This window comes from Pseudophryne corroboree, unplaced genomic scaffold (assembly GCF_028390025.1).
Source record: "Pseudophryne corroboree isolate aPseCor3 unplaced genomic scaffold, aPseCor3.hap2 scaffold_1053, whole genome shotgun sequence".
Classification (NCBI taxonomy): Eukaryota; Metazoa; Chordata; class Amphibia; order Anura; family Myobatrachidae; genus Pseudophryne; species Pseudophryne corroboree.
Window position 1 is genome coordinate 85,993 of NW_026967680.1, and position 17,650 is coordinate 103,642.

Below are 17,650 nucleotides of genomic sequence, written 5' to 3' on the forward strand. Positions count from 1 at the left end.
TTCTGAATGATTTAAGTTTGCCTTTCAACAGTGTTTACTTGATTTTTATACATTTGTATTATTTTTGTACTTTTTGTGCATGTTTGTATATTATTTACCCTTTTTTATTTTCTGTACTATTGTTGGGCAGTCTACACATCTATTTTATTCGTTGTAGATTTCAGCTTTCCAGTCAAATACTTTGACACGCAAAGTGAAGCGAACTCTGCCCAGCCCTCCGCCCGATGAGGCTCATCTTCCACTGACCACCAGTCAGGCTCATTCCCAAATGTACATGCCGAACCTCACTCAGAAGATGACTGGAGGTCAAGCCATTCAGATGCCAAAAGTTGGTTTTCTAAAAACCATTGACCATGACCTGAAGATCGTAGAGCAAGAATCCACCAAGCTACGCAAGCAGCAGGCTGAGCTGGAGGAAGAGGAGAAGGAGATTGATGCTAAGCTGAAGTATTTAGAACTTGGCATCACTCAGAGAAAAGAGTCCTTTGTCAAAGACAGAGGGGGTAGAAGAGAGTTCTCTTATCTTAGGTGTTTGGGGGAGAACAGGGATTATATGTCAGATAGTGAGCTCAACAACATTCGGATGTCCGGTTACGATGGCAACAGCCTATTAAACAGGAGCGGCACCGCCCCTCAGTATTCCGATTTCCAGAATACACAGCAGTTCCAAACATCAGCGTCCTCTTACACATCTAACTCTTACCAGTACACTGCAGGCCAAACAACTGCCCCAGTTTCTGCCCCTCTACAACCCAACAGATTTCAGCAACCACAATATATTGTGTCCAGTAACGGGCCGTCTCAAAACAACTTCCAAACCCAATTATCCAATTATCCTGCACAAAGCTCATATCAGACCCACAGCACTGCACCAGCTACAACTTATCAGTCAGAATTAGGCTTGCAGAATCATACAGGCTTCCGACCGCCAAACTCTTATCAAGTCCAAACTACCTATGCAAATCAGACCTCATTGCAAACTTCTGTAAACTCAGGCTTCCAACCACCAGACACCCACACCGCTCACCAGAGGCCTAGACAGACATCACTGGCTGATCTAGAGCACAAAGTCCCTACAAATTATGAAGTGATTGGAAATCCCACAGTGGTTATATCTTCAGCAATGCCAGATACTGCCTTCAGTAGCACCACTGTAGCCAGTAATTATGACCAATACAAGGCAGCAGAGGTGAGGCAAGCGGAGAGAAGCAATGGGGCAGAGAGCCCCACAAATAGTTATTCCTCAGATTCCCTTTATACAAATCTAGAACAAAACATTCCCCGTAACTATGTTATGATTGAAGACATAAGTGAACTGACTAAAGAAAATCCATCTTCATCAGAGAGTCAAAAAGTAGAACCTTTGCCTCAGGCAGTACATCAGAATAACAATGTGCGACACATGAAAGAGAAGAATGGCCACATGGAAAGTGATCATTCCAGCAAGCCTTGTTGCTATTCCAGAGCTGAGGAAGAGTCTGAAGAGGATGTCTATGATCACCACAGCTCAGATTACAAGGGGAAGAGCACCTACCAGCATAGCAATGATAATAATGGACGCGATTCTATGAGTGGCAGCTATTATTATGGAGATAATGATTCCAGACACTCCACACGTTTAGATAAGCACGGCTCTAGTGTTGGGATGCAAAAACATTCTTCCAAAAACCTGGCTCCAGCTGTTGTGTCTTCCAAGCGCAACAAGCATCGAAAGCAAGGAATGGAACAAAAAATTTCCAAGTTTTCTCCAATTGAGGAAGCTAAAGACGTAGAATCTGACCTGGCTGCTTCTTACCCGACGACAACGTCAATGGGCAGCAGCAGTAGTGTCTCTTCAAGAGCAAAGAAGCTTCAGGATGAGATTACTTACGGCTTGAAGAAAAATGTGTATGAACAGCAGAAATATTACGGGGTCTCCAGTAGAGACATGGTGGAGGATGACGATAGAGTTTATGGTAGCGGAAGCCGCTCCCGGTCAGCATCCAGTTGTGCTTTGGAAAAAGGAAGTCGTGACTCTGGAAGCAGCAGGAGCAAGTCGTATGAGCGGGACACTACCGACAGGTATCACAAATCAAGTTCCAAACCTTCCACTCTTACCATGAGTCAGAGCCGAGGAAGAGCCCCAATGCGGTCCCAGCCATCGGAAGAAGAAAGCCCTGTAAGCCCCCTTGGAAAGTCTGTTGGTATGTCTCGTTCCTCAGGTGGCCCTATGCCTCAGTCCTCCGTGGAAAGTTGCCCTCCCTTCTGTTCCAGCCACTCACTGCCTGACGTGCAAGATCATTCTAAAGAAGTGCCAAGAAGCCATACATACAAACAGGAAGAAAATTACATGATGGACGATTCACACTGTGTTGTGTCAGACAGTGAAGGTAAAGACTATAGATGGTGATGTCTCAGCATGCTGGAGATGATTACCTCATATTTATTGTTTCATGCACTTCATAGAACTATATGCCTTTTCCTGAGTTTGCATGATGTGCCTTTTCTCCTCGTTTTTACACCTCTTATTTATGTTTCATTGGTGGTTTTGTTTCATGTGTGTTGCCACATGGTGAGCTCCCAATACTTTAATTTGTGAGAGTCCAGTGATGGTTCCTTGGTGTATCTTTCAGCATTCCTGCATGTCATAAACGGCTTCCTGTAAGTTTGTTGCATGGCTTCAGTCTAATCCACTCTCGTCATTGGTCACAAAAGCTGACCATGGTTTGTTTTTGGTTCCCAAAGCCTATCATTTGGGTCAGGAGGAAACGGATTGGTTTGATAAGCCAAGAGAAATTCGTTCTGATCGATCAAGGTATTATAGCAGCCACTCTTCAGCCCAGAAAAAAATGCCGGTTAAACATACATATCATGATTATGATGAGCCCCCTGATGATGATATGTGGCAACATGATGACTATTCTCAACCTCGCCACTCATCTTCTAAAGAACACAGACATCATGGAGATTCTGGAAGACATTCTTCTTCTTCTTCTCGTCATCTTGATGAACAGTCAAGACGATCATCTAAACAGCACCCAAGAGATCAAGGACGTCATGAATCACGTCCACACTCTCAGCCATCATCCTCTTTGAAAAAGGCGCAACAATCAGATTCAAGATCCCAATCTGGCTATCCACCAAGTTCCTCTGACTACTCCCAGCAATCAAGGCAGTCGTCCAGTTATCACCATCCTTCAGAAGCACAGAAATCCCAAAGGCAATCACAGATATCACAACAGCAAAAACCTGATTTACAGTCTCATCACCAAGGATCACAGCAAGCTAGACCGTCCCAATCAAGTCAACAGCAGCAAAGTAAACAACCACATCCTCAGCAGCAAAGTTCCAGACAGCAACAGCCTGTTGAACCTTCACAGCCAACTTCCCATCAATCGCTGTCCCATCAAACACCCCATCAAGCACCTTTACACCAAGCTACTAATCAACAGTCTCAGCATCAACAGGGTTCGACTCAACCAACGAGGACACAGGGGCAGCAGCAACAACAACAACAGCAGCAGCAACCACCACCACCATCGGGCAGCCAAGGTCAGGCATCTTCACGACCACAGCAGCCGGGGCCTCAGGGTCAGCCAGCACTGCGGACACAGCAACAGCAAGCGCCTCAGCAGACAGCGAAACCACCACCGACTGTGCAGTCCTCTGCTCAGCCACCTGTACTAGTAAGTGAACACCCTTCAATGCAGAACTCAGGCATAAATGTTCATAGGGCAAAAGACCCATAAATTGGTCTCAGTTATAAAAGGTCAGCCATTAAAGCTTGTAAGGCAAATATTCCTCAGATGCAAACTTTTATAAATCCATAGGTCAGTCTTAATTGTTAGTCAGAGACCTATCGGCCATCCAACGCTAGGTCTGATGCTGCGTCCTGGGACACAGAGGAGATCAGTACTGCAGCAGAAGGCGCCTGCTTGTAACACAGACTCCTCCTGCTGCGTCACCATCCAGCGCTGTCACCGCTGCTCCCAAGGAAGTGATACTGTAGGTACTCCAACCAGTCTGCATCAGCCCAGTGTGCAGCAGATTCTAGATATAGTGTAGCTAAAGCCCCTTACACACTAGGCGATATTTTGAACAATATAATTTAGAAAGGATTTTAGATAGTGTGTACACTAACAATCGTTAACAATGCGCGCTCCCGCGCGTCATTAACGACCCCCTCCCTCGTCTGAACATGTACAGAGGAGAGAGGTCCTTGTTCACAACTGCCATGCTGCTGCTGTTCCCCCCGCCGTCGCTCCCTTCCCCCTGGCATCAGCAAGTGTGTATGCACGTGCCGATGCTGGCACCCCTGCGAGTCCCCGCAGCCAATATCGGCGTCGGCGGGGGCTCGGCTAGTGTGTACTGGCCTTAACATTTGTCATAGAGTGATGGTTCATCACTAATCAGTTGTACTATAAATCCAGCTAAATATTCCATCGTATGGTCTGTGCAATGTTCTCCGTCATTACACATATAGCTGCAAAAGTTCACCAAGAGAATGTGTTCCCAGTCCGTCCACAACCACAGAAGGAACTGACCGCCCTCATCCAGCTGTATTTGTAGATGGGTGCCACTTGATATACCGGCTGTCGTGATCGCGGCGCTCAGCATACCGTCGCCGGGATCCCGACCGCCAGTATACCGACAACTATTCTCCCTCTTGAGGTGTCCACGACACCCCTGGAGGGAGAATAAATACGCGCACCACCGTGCCTGCATCGTGTAGAGCGCAGCGAGCCCGCAAAGGGCTCTTTTGTGCTTGCCCAGGCTGCCGGCAATCTGGCGGTCGGGATCCCAGCGCTGGGATTCTGAGCGCCGGCCAAACGTAGTAAACCCTTTGTAGACTATGTCTTCCGGGACATACTGATTTTCAGATGTCATGTGAAATTGGAACTGGAGGGTATATTTACTAAGATTCGTGATTTTTGCCGTTTTGAAGGGTGTTTGAACTCGAATGGTATCGGGTGCATTTTACTGCAACTTTTTGAATCCTGATACGATCATTCACTAAGCTGCCGACTTTTCCAAATTCGTATTTTCCGATGTCGATGTGATTCGTAATGTTAGGCAGTGTTTTACGGGAGTGATGAGTAAAACACTGCCTGACAAAATAAAAGGAATCTGTGAGATCCGTGCAGGGCTTCATTGTGTACCTTAAAAAGGTGTTTAAAGTCGTAAAAAATCTGAAAAAAATTGCGTGGGGTCCCCCCTCCTAAGCACAACCAGCCTCGGGCTCTTTGAGCCGATCCTGGTTGACAAAATATGGGAAAAAATAATGACAGGGGTTCCCCCATATTTCATCAACCAGCACCGGGCTCTGCGCCTGGTGCTGGTTCCAAAAATACGGGGGACAAAAAGCGTAGGGGTCCCCCGTATTTTTTAAACCAGCACTGGGCTCCACTAGCCAGGTACATAATGCCACAGCCGGGGGACACTTTTATACTGGTCCCTGCGGCCCTGGAATTACATACCCAACTAGTCACCCCTGGCCGGGGTACCCTGGAGGAGTGGGAACCCCTTAAATTAAGGGGTCACCCCCCTCCAGCCACCCAAGGGCCAGGGGTGAAGCCCGAGGCTGCCCCCCCCCCATCCAAGGGCGGCGGATGGGGGGCTGATAGCCATGTGTAAAAAATTTGAATATTGTTTTTAGTAGCAGTACTACAAGTCCCAGCAAGCCTCCCCCGCAAGCTGGTACTTGGAGAACCACAAGTACCAGCATGCAGTGGAAAACCTGGCCCGCTGGTACCTGTAGTAGCACTACTACTAAAAAAATACCCCAAAAAAACAGGACACACACCGTGACAGTATAAGTTTATTACATACATGCACACCTCCATACATACATACATACATACATACATACATACATACATACTTACCTATGTTCCCACGAGGCTCGGTCCTCTTCTCCATGTAGAATCCTTGGGGGACCTGTGAAAAAAATTATACTCACATAATCCAGTGTAGATTCTGTCCAATGTATAATCCACGTACTTGGCAAAACAAAAAAACGGAAACCCGACCATGCACTGAAAGGGGTCCCATGTTTACACATGGGACTCCTTTCCCCGACTGCCAGGACCCCCGCTGACTCCTGTCAAAGAGGGTCCCTTCAGCCAATCAGGGAGCGCCATGTCGTGGCACTCTCCTGATTGGCTGTGTGCTCCTGTAGTGTCTGTGAGGCAGCACACGGCAGAGATACAATGTAGCGCCTATGCACTCCATTGTAGCCAATGGTGGGAACTTTGCGGTCAGCAGTTGACCGTAAGTAACCTCACCGCTGACCGCAAAGTACTGCTACTAAAAACAATATTCACATTTTTTACACATGGCTATCAGCCCCCCATCCGCCGCCCTTGGATGGGGGGGACAGCCTTGGGCTTCACCCCTGGCCCTTGGGTGGCTGGAGGGGGGGACCCCTTGATTTAAGGGGTTCCCACTCCTCCAGGGTACCCCGGCCAGGGGTGACTAGTTGGGTGTGTAATGCCAGGGCCGCAGGGACCAGTATAAAAGTGTCCCCCGGCTGTGGCATTATGTACCTGGCTAGTGGAGCCCGGTGCTGGTTTAAAAAATACGGGGGACCCCTACGCTTTTTGTCCCCCGTATTTTTGGAACCAGGACCAGGCGCAGAGCCCGGTGCTGGTTGATGAAATATGGGGGAACCCCTGTCATTTTTTTCCCCATATTTTGTCAACCAGGACCGGCTCAAAGAGCCCAAGGCTGGTTATGCTTAGGAGGGGGGACCCCACGCAATTTTTTTTTCTGTTTTTACACTAAACAGACCCTTTCCCATAGATAACCATGCACAGATCTCACTGATCCGTGCATGGTTATCCAAACTCGACTGGAAAAAGCAGGTCCATTTTTTTGCTGCTTTTTTTAACGAATCGGAAAAAAACAGACCCGCACTTGAGCCCTCAGAGACTAACACCCAAATACGAATGAATAGTGAATTCCCGTATTCTATGAAATAACAGCCGCGTTTGACCGATGGTCTATTCATTCGTATTTCGGAACGTTGTCATTCAAACCATTACGAATAGACCAGACACTGCCGAGATTGGTGCTTAGTGAATTCCCGGATTGGGACTTAGAAAAAAAAACACAAATCGTCCAAACTCGGATTTTTAGTAAATACTGGCCCAGCTGCCACAGCTCCGTCCTGAGGCCAGGAAATACTGGAGATTCTGGCCTTGGAACTCCCATAAAACGGAAGCGATACATCTTCGTTTTGGGAAACGGAGATCATTGCCACCCCCTCCCTGCCCCCAAATGTAGTGCGATCAGTTGAGGATGGCATAGCCTGATGCCGGCTGCTGCCCGGTATGCCAATGCTCAGTGTTCAACTCCTCTAGGGGTATCCATCCCGGGCTACAGCAGTGGTCCTGACTCATCGTCTCTGGGAACTGGAGTGTGCAATGAATGACTTTAGGTAAGAGCTCCCCCAAGTGGCCATTATTGGTAATGCATGCTAAACAGTAATGCTGATTTAGACATGTCATAGTTACATCACAATATTGCAGGAATGTCACGGTGCAGTACAATAACGTGCGAGGTGTCAGTATGCTACGTGTGTACCTCATAGATTCTGCACACAACCCTCAGTACATAGGACGAGGGAAACCAGGTGACTGGTAAGGTCGCTAAATGTGTGTATATTGCCGACAGTGAGGGGAATGTGGTGAGACCGCAGCTGCGCTCAGTAGCGGAGACACAGGTACTGGCTGCAGACCACTATCGAGCATATTATTCAACATTATCCTTACTTACATTATGTAAAGGGGGTTACACAGTACATAAACATGGGCCCATGTATCATTTTCTGACGTTACAGTGATAATTGTGCTGAGGGGACAGCTGACCCTGCGTGTGATAATTGTACATCACATTCCATCCGCATCGCCGGAGGTGCGAGATGTTGGCCGATCTCTGACGTTTTTTTTGAGCGGGCAGTTAATTACAAGGCGTGGTTTTCCCTTGTAAGTGATTGCCCCTTTAAAAAAACATCTAAGATTGGCCGGCATCCCGCACCTCCAGCGCTGTCAGGCGTCATTACAGCCGGGCCGTGGATTGTGATAAATGTGCCCCTAAGACTTACACAACATTTTCTAATTCTAGTGTCCATGTAAGTTGTGAGTGCGGTTATGTGAGCGACACAATTCCGCTACACACGTCTTGATATTTTGTTACACAGCTTCTGGGTATTAGTCCCTGACTCTCAAAGGAGAGAAAAATCCTGAAAGGTACATACCGACACCAGCACATGGGAACAGCGGCACACCGGCAGTCCTGCGGCACATGACAGTAGGGGGATAGACCGACACCAGCACATGGGAACAGCGGCACACCGGCAGTCCTGCGGCACGTGATAGTAGGGGGATAGACCGACACCAGCACATGGGAACAGCGGCACACCGGCAGTCCTGCAGCACGTGATAGTAGGGGGATAGACCGACACCAGCACATGGGAACAGCGGCACACCGGCAGTCCTGCGGCACGTGATAGTAGGGGGATAGACCGACACCAGCACATGGGAACAGCGGCACACCGGCAGTCCTGCGGCACGTGATAGTAGGGGTATAGACCGACACCAGCACATGGGAACAGCGGCACATTGGCAGTCCTGCGGCACGTGATAGTAGGGGGATATACCGACACCAGCACATGGGAACAGCGGCACACCGGCAGTCCTGCGGCACGTGATAATAGGGGTATAGACCGACACCAGCACATGGGAACAGCGGCACACCGGCAGTCCTGCGGCACATGACAGTAGGGGGATAGACCGACACCAGCACATGGGAACAGCGGCACACCGGCAGTCCTGCGGCACGTGATAGTAGGGGGATAGACCGACACCAGCACATGGGAACAGCGGCACACCGGCAGTCCTGCAGCACGTGATAGTAGGGGGATAGACCGACACCAGCACATGGGAACAGCGGCACACCGGCAGTCCTGCGGCACGTGATAGTAGGGGGATAGACCGACACCAGCACATGGGAACAGCGGCACACCGGCAGTCCTGCGGCACGTGATAGTAGGGGTATAGACCGACACCAGCACATGGGAACAGCGGCACACCGGCAGTCCTGCGGCACATGACAGTAGGGGGATAGACCGACACCAGCACATGGGAACAGCGGCACACCGGCAGTCCTGCGGCACATGACAGTAGGGGGATAGACCGACACCAGCACATGGGAACAGCGGCACACCGGCAGTCCTGCAGCACGTGATAGTAGGGGTATAGACCGACACCAGCACATGGGAAGAACGGCACACCGGCAGTCCTGCGGCACGTGATAGTAGGGGTATAGACTGACAACAGCACATGGGAACAGCGGCACACCGGCAGTCCTGCGGCACATGACAGTAGGGGGATAGACCGACACCAGCACATGGGAACAGCGGCACACCGGCAGTCCTGCGGCACGTGATAGTAGGGGGATAGACCGACACCAGCACATGGGAACAGCGGCACACCGGCAGTCCTGCAGCACGTGACAGTAGGGGGATATACCGACACCAGCACATGGGAACAGCGGCACACCGGCAGTCCTGCGGCACGTGACAGTAGGGGTATAGACCGACACCAGCACATGGGAAGAGCGGCACACCGGCAGTCCTACGGCACGTGATAGTAGGGGTATAGACCGACACCAGCACATGGGAACAGCGGCACACCGGCAGTCCTGCGGCATGTGACAGTAGGGGGATAGACCGACACCAGCACATGGGAACAGCGGCACACCGGCAGTCCTGCGGCACGTGATAGTAGGGGGATAGACCGACACCAGCACATGGGAACAGCGGCACATTGGCAGTCCTGCGGCACGTGATAGTAGGGGGATATACCGACACCAGCACATGGGAACAGCGGCACACCGGCAGTCCTGCGGCACGTGATAATAGGGGTATAGACCGACACCAGCACATGGGAACAGCGGCACACCGGCAGTCCTGCGGCACATGACAGTAGGGGGATAGACCGACACCAGCACATGGGAACAGCGGCACACCGGCAGTCCTGCGGCACGTGATAGTAGGGGGATAGACCGACACCAGCACATGGGAACAGCGGCACACCGGCAGTCCTGCAGCACGTGATAGTAGGGGGATAGACCGACACCAGCACATGGGAACAGCGGCACACCGGCAGTCCTGCGGCACGTGATAGTAGGGGGATAGACCGACACCAGCACATGGGAACAGCGGCACACCGGCAGTCCTGCGGCACGTGATAGTAGGGGTATAGACCGACACCAGCACATGGGAACAGCGGCACACCGGCAGTCCTGCGGCACATGACAGTAGGGGGATAGACCGACACCAGCACATGGGAACAGCGGCACACCGGCAGTCCTGCGGCACATGACAGTAGGGGGATAGACCGACACCAGCACATGGGAACAGCGGCACACCGGCAGTCCTGCAGCACGTGATAGTAGGGGTATAGACCGACACCAGCACATGGGAAGAACGGCATACCGGCAGTCCTGCGGCACGTGATAGTAGGGGTATAGACTGACAACAGCACATGGGAACAGCGGCACACCGGCAGTCCTGCGGCACATGACAGTAGGGGGATAGACCGACACTAGCACATGGGAACAGCGGCACACCGGCAGTCCTGCGGCACGTGATAGTAGGGGGATAGACCGACACCAGCACATGGGAACAGCGGCACACCGGCAGTCCTGCAGCACGTGACAGTAGGGGGATATACCGACACCAGCACATGGGAACAGCGGCACACCGGCAGTCCTGCGGCACGTGACAGTAGGGGTATAGACCGACACCAGCACATGGGAAGAGCGGCACACCGGCAGTCCTGCGGCACGTGATAGTAGGGGTATAGACCGACACCAGCACATGGGAACAGCGGCACACCGGCAGTCCTGCGGCATGTGACAGTAGGGGGATAGACCGACACCAGCACATGGGAACAGCGGCACACCGGCAGTCCTGCGGCACGTGATAGTAGGGGGATAGACCGACACCAGCACATGGGAACAGCGGCACATTGGCAGTCCTGCGGCACGTGATAGTAAGGGGATATACCGACACCAGCACATGGGAACAGCGGCACACCGGCAGTCCTGCGGCACGTGATAATAGGGGTATAGACCGACACCAGCACATGGGAACAGCGGCACACCGGCAGTCCTGCGGCACATGACAGTAGGGGGATAGACCGACACCAGCACATGGGAACAGCGGCACACCGGCAGTCCTGCGGCACGTGATAGTAGGGGGATAGACCGACACCAGCACATGGGAACAGCGGCACACCGGCAGTCCTGCAGCACGTGATAGTAGGGGGATAGACCGACACCAGCACATGGGAACAGCGGCACACCGGCAGTCCTGCGGCACGTGATAGTAGGGGGATAGACCGACACCAGCACATGGGAACAGCGGCACACCGGCAGTCCTGCGGCACGTGATAGTAGGGGTATAGACCGACACCAGCACATGGGAACAGCGGCACACCGGCAGTCCTGCGGCACATGACAGTAGGGGGATAGACCGACACCAGCACATGGGAACAGCGGCACACCGGCAGTCCTGCGGCACATGACAGTAGGGGGATAGACCGACACCAGCACATGGGAACAGCGGCACACCGGCAGTCCTGCAGCACGTGATAGTAGGGGTATAGACCGACACCAGCACATGGGAAGAACGGCACACCGGCAGTCCTGTGGCACGTGATAGTAGGGGTATAGACTGACAACAGCACATGGGAACAGCGGCACACCGGCAGTCCTGCGGCACGTGACAGTAGGGGGATAGACCGACACCAGCACATGGGAACAGCGGCACACCGGCAGTCCTGCGGCACGTGATAGTAGGGGTATAGACCGACACCAGCACATGGGAACAGCGGCACATTGGCAGTCCTGCGGCACGTGATAGTAGGGGGATATACCGACACCAGCACATGGGAACAGCGGCACACCGGCAGTCCTGCGGCACGTGATAGTAGGGGGATAGACCGACACCAGCACATGGGAACAGCGGCACACCGGCAGTCCTGCGGCACGTGATAGTAGGGGTATAGACTGACAACAGCACATGGGAACAGTGGCACACCGGCAGTCCTGCGGCACGTGACAGTAGGGGGATATACCGACACCAGCACATGGGAACAGCGGCACACCGGCAGTCCTGCGGCACGTGATAGTAGGGGGATAGACCGACACCAGCACATGGGAACAGCGGCACATCGGCAGTCCTGCGGCACGTGATAGTAGGGGTATAGACCGACACCAGCACATGGGAAGAGCGGCACACCGGCAGTCCTGCGGCACGTGACAGTAGGGGTATAGACCGACACCAGCACATGGGAAGAGCGGCACACCGGCAGTCCTGCGGCACGTGATAGTAGGGGTATAGACCGACACCAGCACATGGGAACAGCGGCACACCGGCAGTCCTGCAGCACGTGACAGTAGGGGGATAGACCGACACCAGCACATGGGAAGAGCGGCACACCGGCAGTCCTGCGGCACGTGATAGTAGGGGGATAGACCGACACCAGCACATGGGAACAGCGGCACACCGGCAGTCCTGCGGCACGTGATAGTAGGGGGATAGACCGACACCAGCACATGGGAACAGCGGCACACCGGCAGTCCTGCGGCACGTGACAGTAGGGGGATAGACCGACACCAGCACATGGGAACAGCGGCACATCGGCAGTCCTGCGGCACGTGACAGTAGGGGGATATACCGACACCAGCACATGGGAACAGCGGCACACCGGCAGTCCTGCGGCACGTGATAGTAGGGGGATAGACCGACACCAGCACATGGGAAGAGCGGCACACCGGCAGTCCTGCGGCACGTGACAGTAGGGGTATAGACCTACACCAGCACATGGGAAGAGCGGCACACCGGCAGTCCTGCGGCACGTGATAGTAGGGGTATAAACCGACACCAGCACATGGGAAGAGCGGCACACCGGCAGTCCTGCAGCACGTGACAGTAGGGGGATAGACCGACACCAGCACATGGGAAGAGCGGCACACCGGCAGTCCTGCGGCACGTGACAGTAGGGGGATAGACCGACACCAGCACATGGGAACAGCGGCACATCGGCAGTCCTGCGGCACGTGACAGTAGGGGGATATACCGACACCAGCACATGGGAACAGCGGCACACCGGCAGTCCTGCGGCACGTGATAGTAGGGGGATAGACCGACACCAGCACATGGGAAGAGCGGCACACCGGCAGTCCTGCGGCACGTGACAGTAGGGGTATAGACCAACACCAGCACATGGGAAGAGCGGCACACCGGCAGTCCTGCGGCACGTGATAGTAGGGGTATAAACCGACACCAGCACATGGGAAGAGCGGCACACCGGCAGTCCTGCAGCACGTGACAGTAGGGGGATAGACCGACACCAGCACATGGGAAGAGCGGCACACCGGCAGTCCTGCGGCACGTGACAGTAGGGGGATAGACCGACACCAGCACATGGGAACAGCGGCACATCGGCAGTCCTGCGGCACGTGATAGTAGGGGTATAAACCGACACCAGCACATGGGAAGAGCGGCACACCGGCAGTCCTGCAGCACGTGACAGTAGGGGGATAGACCGACACCAGCACATGGGAAGAGCGGCACACCGGCAGTCCTGCGGCACGTGACAGTAGGGGGATAGACCGACACCAGCACATGGGAACAGCGGCACATCGGCAGTCCTGCGGCACGTGACAGTAGGGGGATAGACCAACACCAGCACATGGGAAGAGCGGCACACCGGCAGTCCTGCGGCACGTGACAGTAGGGGGATAGACCGACACCAGCACATGGGAAGAGCGGCACACCGGCAGTCCTGCAGCACGTGACAGTAGGGGGATAGACCGACACCAGCACATGGGAAGAGCGGCACACCGGCAGTCCTGCGGCACGTGACAGTAGGGGGATAGACCGACACCAGCACATGGGAAGAGCGGCACACCGGCAGTCCTGCGGCATGTGACAGTAGGGGGATAGACCGACACCAGCACATGAGAAGAGCGGCACACCGGCAGTCCTGCGGCACGTGACAGTAGGGGGATAGACTGACACCAGCACATGGGAACAGTGGCACATCGGCAGTCCTGCGGCACGTGACAGTAGGGGGATAGACTGACACCAGCACATGGGAACAGCGGCACATCGGCAGTCCTGCGGCACGTGACAGTAGGGGGATAGACCGACACCAGCACATGGGAACAGCGGCACACCAGCAGTCCTGCGGCACGTGATAGTAGGGGGATAGACAGACACCAGCACGTGGGAAGAGCGGCACACCGGCAGTCCTGCGGCATGTGACAGTAGGGGGATAGACCGACACCAGCACATGGGAACAGCGGCACACCGGCAGTCCTGCGGCACGTGACAGTAGGGTGATAGACCGACACCAGCACATAAGAAGAGCGGCAGTCCTGCGGCACGTGACAGTAGGGGGATAGACCGACACCAGCACATGGGAAGAGCGGCACACCGGCAGTCCTGCGGCACGTGACAGTAGGGGGATAGACCGACACCAGCACATGGGAAGAGCGGCACACCGGCAGTCCTGCGGCATGTGACGTAGGGGTGTAGACCGACACCAGCACATGGGAAGAGCGGTACACCGGCAGTCCTGCGGCACGTGATAGTAGGGGGTATAGACCGACACCAGCACATGGGAAGAGCGGCACACCGGCAGTCCTGCGGAACGTGACAGTAGGGGGATAGACCGACACCAGCACATGGGCAGAGCGGCACACTGGCAGTCCTGCGGCACGTGACAGTAGGGGGATAGACCAACACCAGCACATGGGAAGAGCAGCACACCGGCAGTCCTGCGGTACGTGGCAGTAGGCAGATAGACCGGCACAAATGCATAGATAATGAGCCTACCAGTGCTGTCCATGTGACTAGTGTAGTACACTGTATCTGTGCGCCCCTGTGTAGAAGTGACCAGAGAATGTGGCCGAGCCTCTTACTCTCATCTGTTCAACTTTACATTTCTAGCCAAAAGTGGAACCAACAGACAGCTCCAAGGTTGCAGCGAAGCCAACACCGCAACCAGCCAGAGGGCCACAGACTGCAATGCAAGGGGCCCCTGCTGGTAAGTCCATGGGTGACCAGTGAAACCAATTTTCTGCAGCAGTCTGACTCAGACAAGGGTGTATTTACTAAAAGTTAATATTTGGAAGCTGTAATTTCTCCGTTACATTGAGGTCTGGATGTAAAAGTGCGGCAATAGTACACACAAGGCAGGCCTGATTGTACTTGTGTTACTCTAGACCTGTAATCCAGCCCTTAACGCGGACAATCCTCGCCAGCTTCGCAAAAAACGTCCCTTAATAATATACCCCCTGACTGAATATGGACTACATTGCGGTGACTTTAGAGATCGTCTGCTGTGTGTCCGTATCGCTTTGTTACATCAGCCCCAAGTTATATCGGTGAATCCACTTTATCCTGTAACTAATGTGTATGTCTACATAATGTTGCTGAGTTTATAGAGGAGAATAAATATGAGCATCGTCCATTGCATTGTGGTACTCGAGGAAGAAGTCCCTGCACCAAGGAGCTAACAGTCTAATTCAGTTACTGTTAAAAACAGCAGATTGTAGCTCAAAACGTTTTTCTGCCTATCACTTTATTGTGAATATTGGCCCTCATTCCGAGTTGATCGGTCGCAAGGCGAATTTAGCAGAGTTACACACGCTAAGCCGCCGCCTACTGGGAGTGAATCTTAGCTTCTTAAAATTGCGACCGATGTATGCGCAATATTGCGATTACTAACTACTTAGCAGTTTCAGAGTAGCTTCAGACTTACTCTGCCTGTGCGATCAGTTCAGTGCTTGTCGTTCCTGTTTGACGTCACAAACACACCCAGCGTTCGCCCAGGCACTCCCACCGTTTCTCCGGCCACTCCTGCGTTTTTTCCGGAAACGGTAGCGTTTTCAGCCACACGCCCCTGAAACGCCGTGTTTCCGCCCAGTAACACCCATTTCCTGTCAATCACATTACGATCGCCGGAGCGAAGAAAAAGCCGTGAGTAAAAATACTTTCTTCATAGTAAAGTTACTTGGCGCAGTCGCAGTGCGAACTTTGCGCATGCGTACTAAGCGGATTTTCACTGCGATGCGATTAAAAATACCGAGCGAACAACTCGGAATGAGGGCCATTGATGGCTACGATTATTTTACCCTGATTTGTGTAATACCTCTGATGTGTATACAGGGGGCTATATCTGTATGACGTGTATAATAAGTGGGTGGAATATGGAAACAGAGATGTCACATTATAGATCTCCCAGTATTGACCTTGCAGATGTCATACTCTGAGATTCAGATGATGATCCTGCCATCATTGCTGTGGTCACATTACTCAGCCCTTCTAGTTGTGCCTATTCGTGATCGTATTTATTAACGCCGGGCGTCTTTTTGTGCATTTTGTTTCCAGATTCTGCTGATTAAAATGATATGCGGCGTGCCTATATTCTGTGTGTGACCGTGGCTGTATCTGCATATGAAATGTTACAGTGTCAGTGGCTGTTTTTCTTGAAATCACTGCAACGTTGCATTTCATAAATGGATACAGCCGAAGTCGCACACAGACTACAGGAATGCCGCATATCCTTTCTCTAACGTCCTAAGTGGATGCTGGGACTCCGTAAGGACCATGGGGATTAGCGGCTCCGCAGGAGACTGGGCACAACTAAAGAAAGCTTTAGGACTACCTGGTGTGCACTGGCTCCTCCCACTATGACCCTCCTCCAGACCTCAGTTAGATTTCTGTGACCGGGTGAGCTGGATGCACACTAGGGTGTCTCCTGAGCACCTAGAAAGAAAGTATATTTAGGTTTTTTATTTTCAGTGAGATCTGCTGGCAACAGACTCACTGCAGCGAGGGACTAAGGGGAGAAGAAGCGAACCTACCTAACAGGTGGTAGTTTGGGCTTCTTAGGCTACTGGACAACATTAGCTCCAGAGGGATCGACCGCAGGACCCGACCTTGGTGTTCGTTCCCGGAGCCGCGCCGCTGTCCCTCTTACAGAGCCAGAAGCACGAAGAAGGTCCGGAAAATCGGCGGCAGAAGACTTCGGTCTCCACCAAGGTAGCGCACAGCACTGCAGCTGTGCGCCATTGCTCCTCATGTACACCTCACACTTCGGTCACTGATGGGTGCAGGGCGCTGGGGGGGGGGGGGGCGCCCTGAGGGCAATAAATAACACCTTGGCTGGCAAAATATACATCATATATAGTCCCAGATGCTATATAGATGTAAAATTACCCCTGCCAGTATCACAGAAAAAGCGGGAGAAAGTCCGCCGTAAAGGGGGCGGGGCTTCTCCCTCAGCACACTGGCGCCATTTTCTCTTCACAGTGCAGCTGGAAGACAGCTCCCCAGGCTCTCCCCTGTAGTTTTCAGGCTCAAAGGGTTAAAAAGAGAGGGGGGGGGCACTAAATTTAGGCGCAATATTGTTTATACAAGCAGCTATTGGGGGAAAAATCACTCAGTTATAGTGTTAATCCCTGCATTATATAGCGCTCTGGTGTGTGCTGGCATACTCTCTCTCGGTCTCCCCAAAGGACTTTGTGGGGTCCTGTCCTCAGTCAGAGCATTCCCTGTGTGTGTGCGGTGTGTCGGTACGGCTGTGTCGAC

The 17,650-nt window shown here is 52.9% G+C and overlaps 1 protein-coding gene across 1 annotated transcript in view; it reads left to right on the top strand.

The window, feature by feature from the left end:
* Window positions 1-17,650, top strand: part of BSN (bassoon presynaptic cytomatrix protein) — a 117,764-nt gene that overhangs the window by 59,029 nt on the left and 41,085 nt on the right. Inside the window, exons 6-8 of the mRNA XM_063950542.1 lie at window positions 158-2,369; window positions 2,725-3,665; window positions 15,005-15,101. Of these exons, the coding sequence (XP_063806612.1) occupies window positions 158-2,369; window positions 2,725-3,665; window positions 15,005-15,101 (3,250 nt within the window). The remainder of the gene's footprint in view (window positions 1-157; window positions 2,370-2,724; window positions 3,666-15,004; window positions 15,102-17,650) is intronic.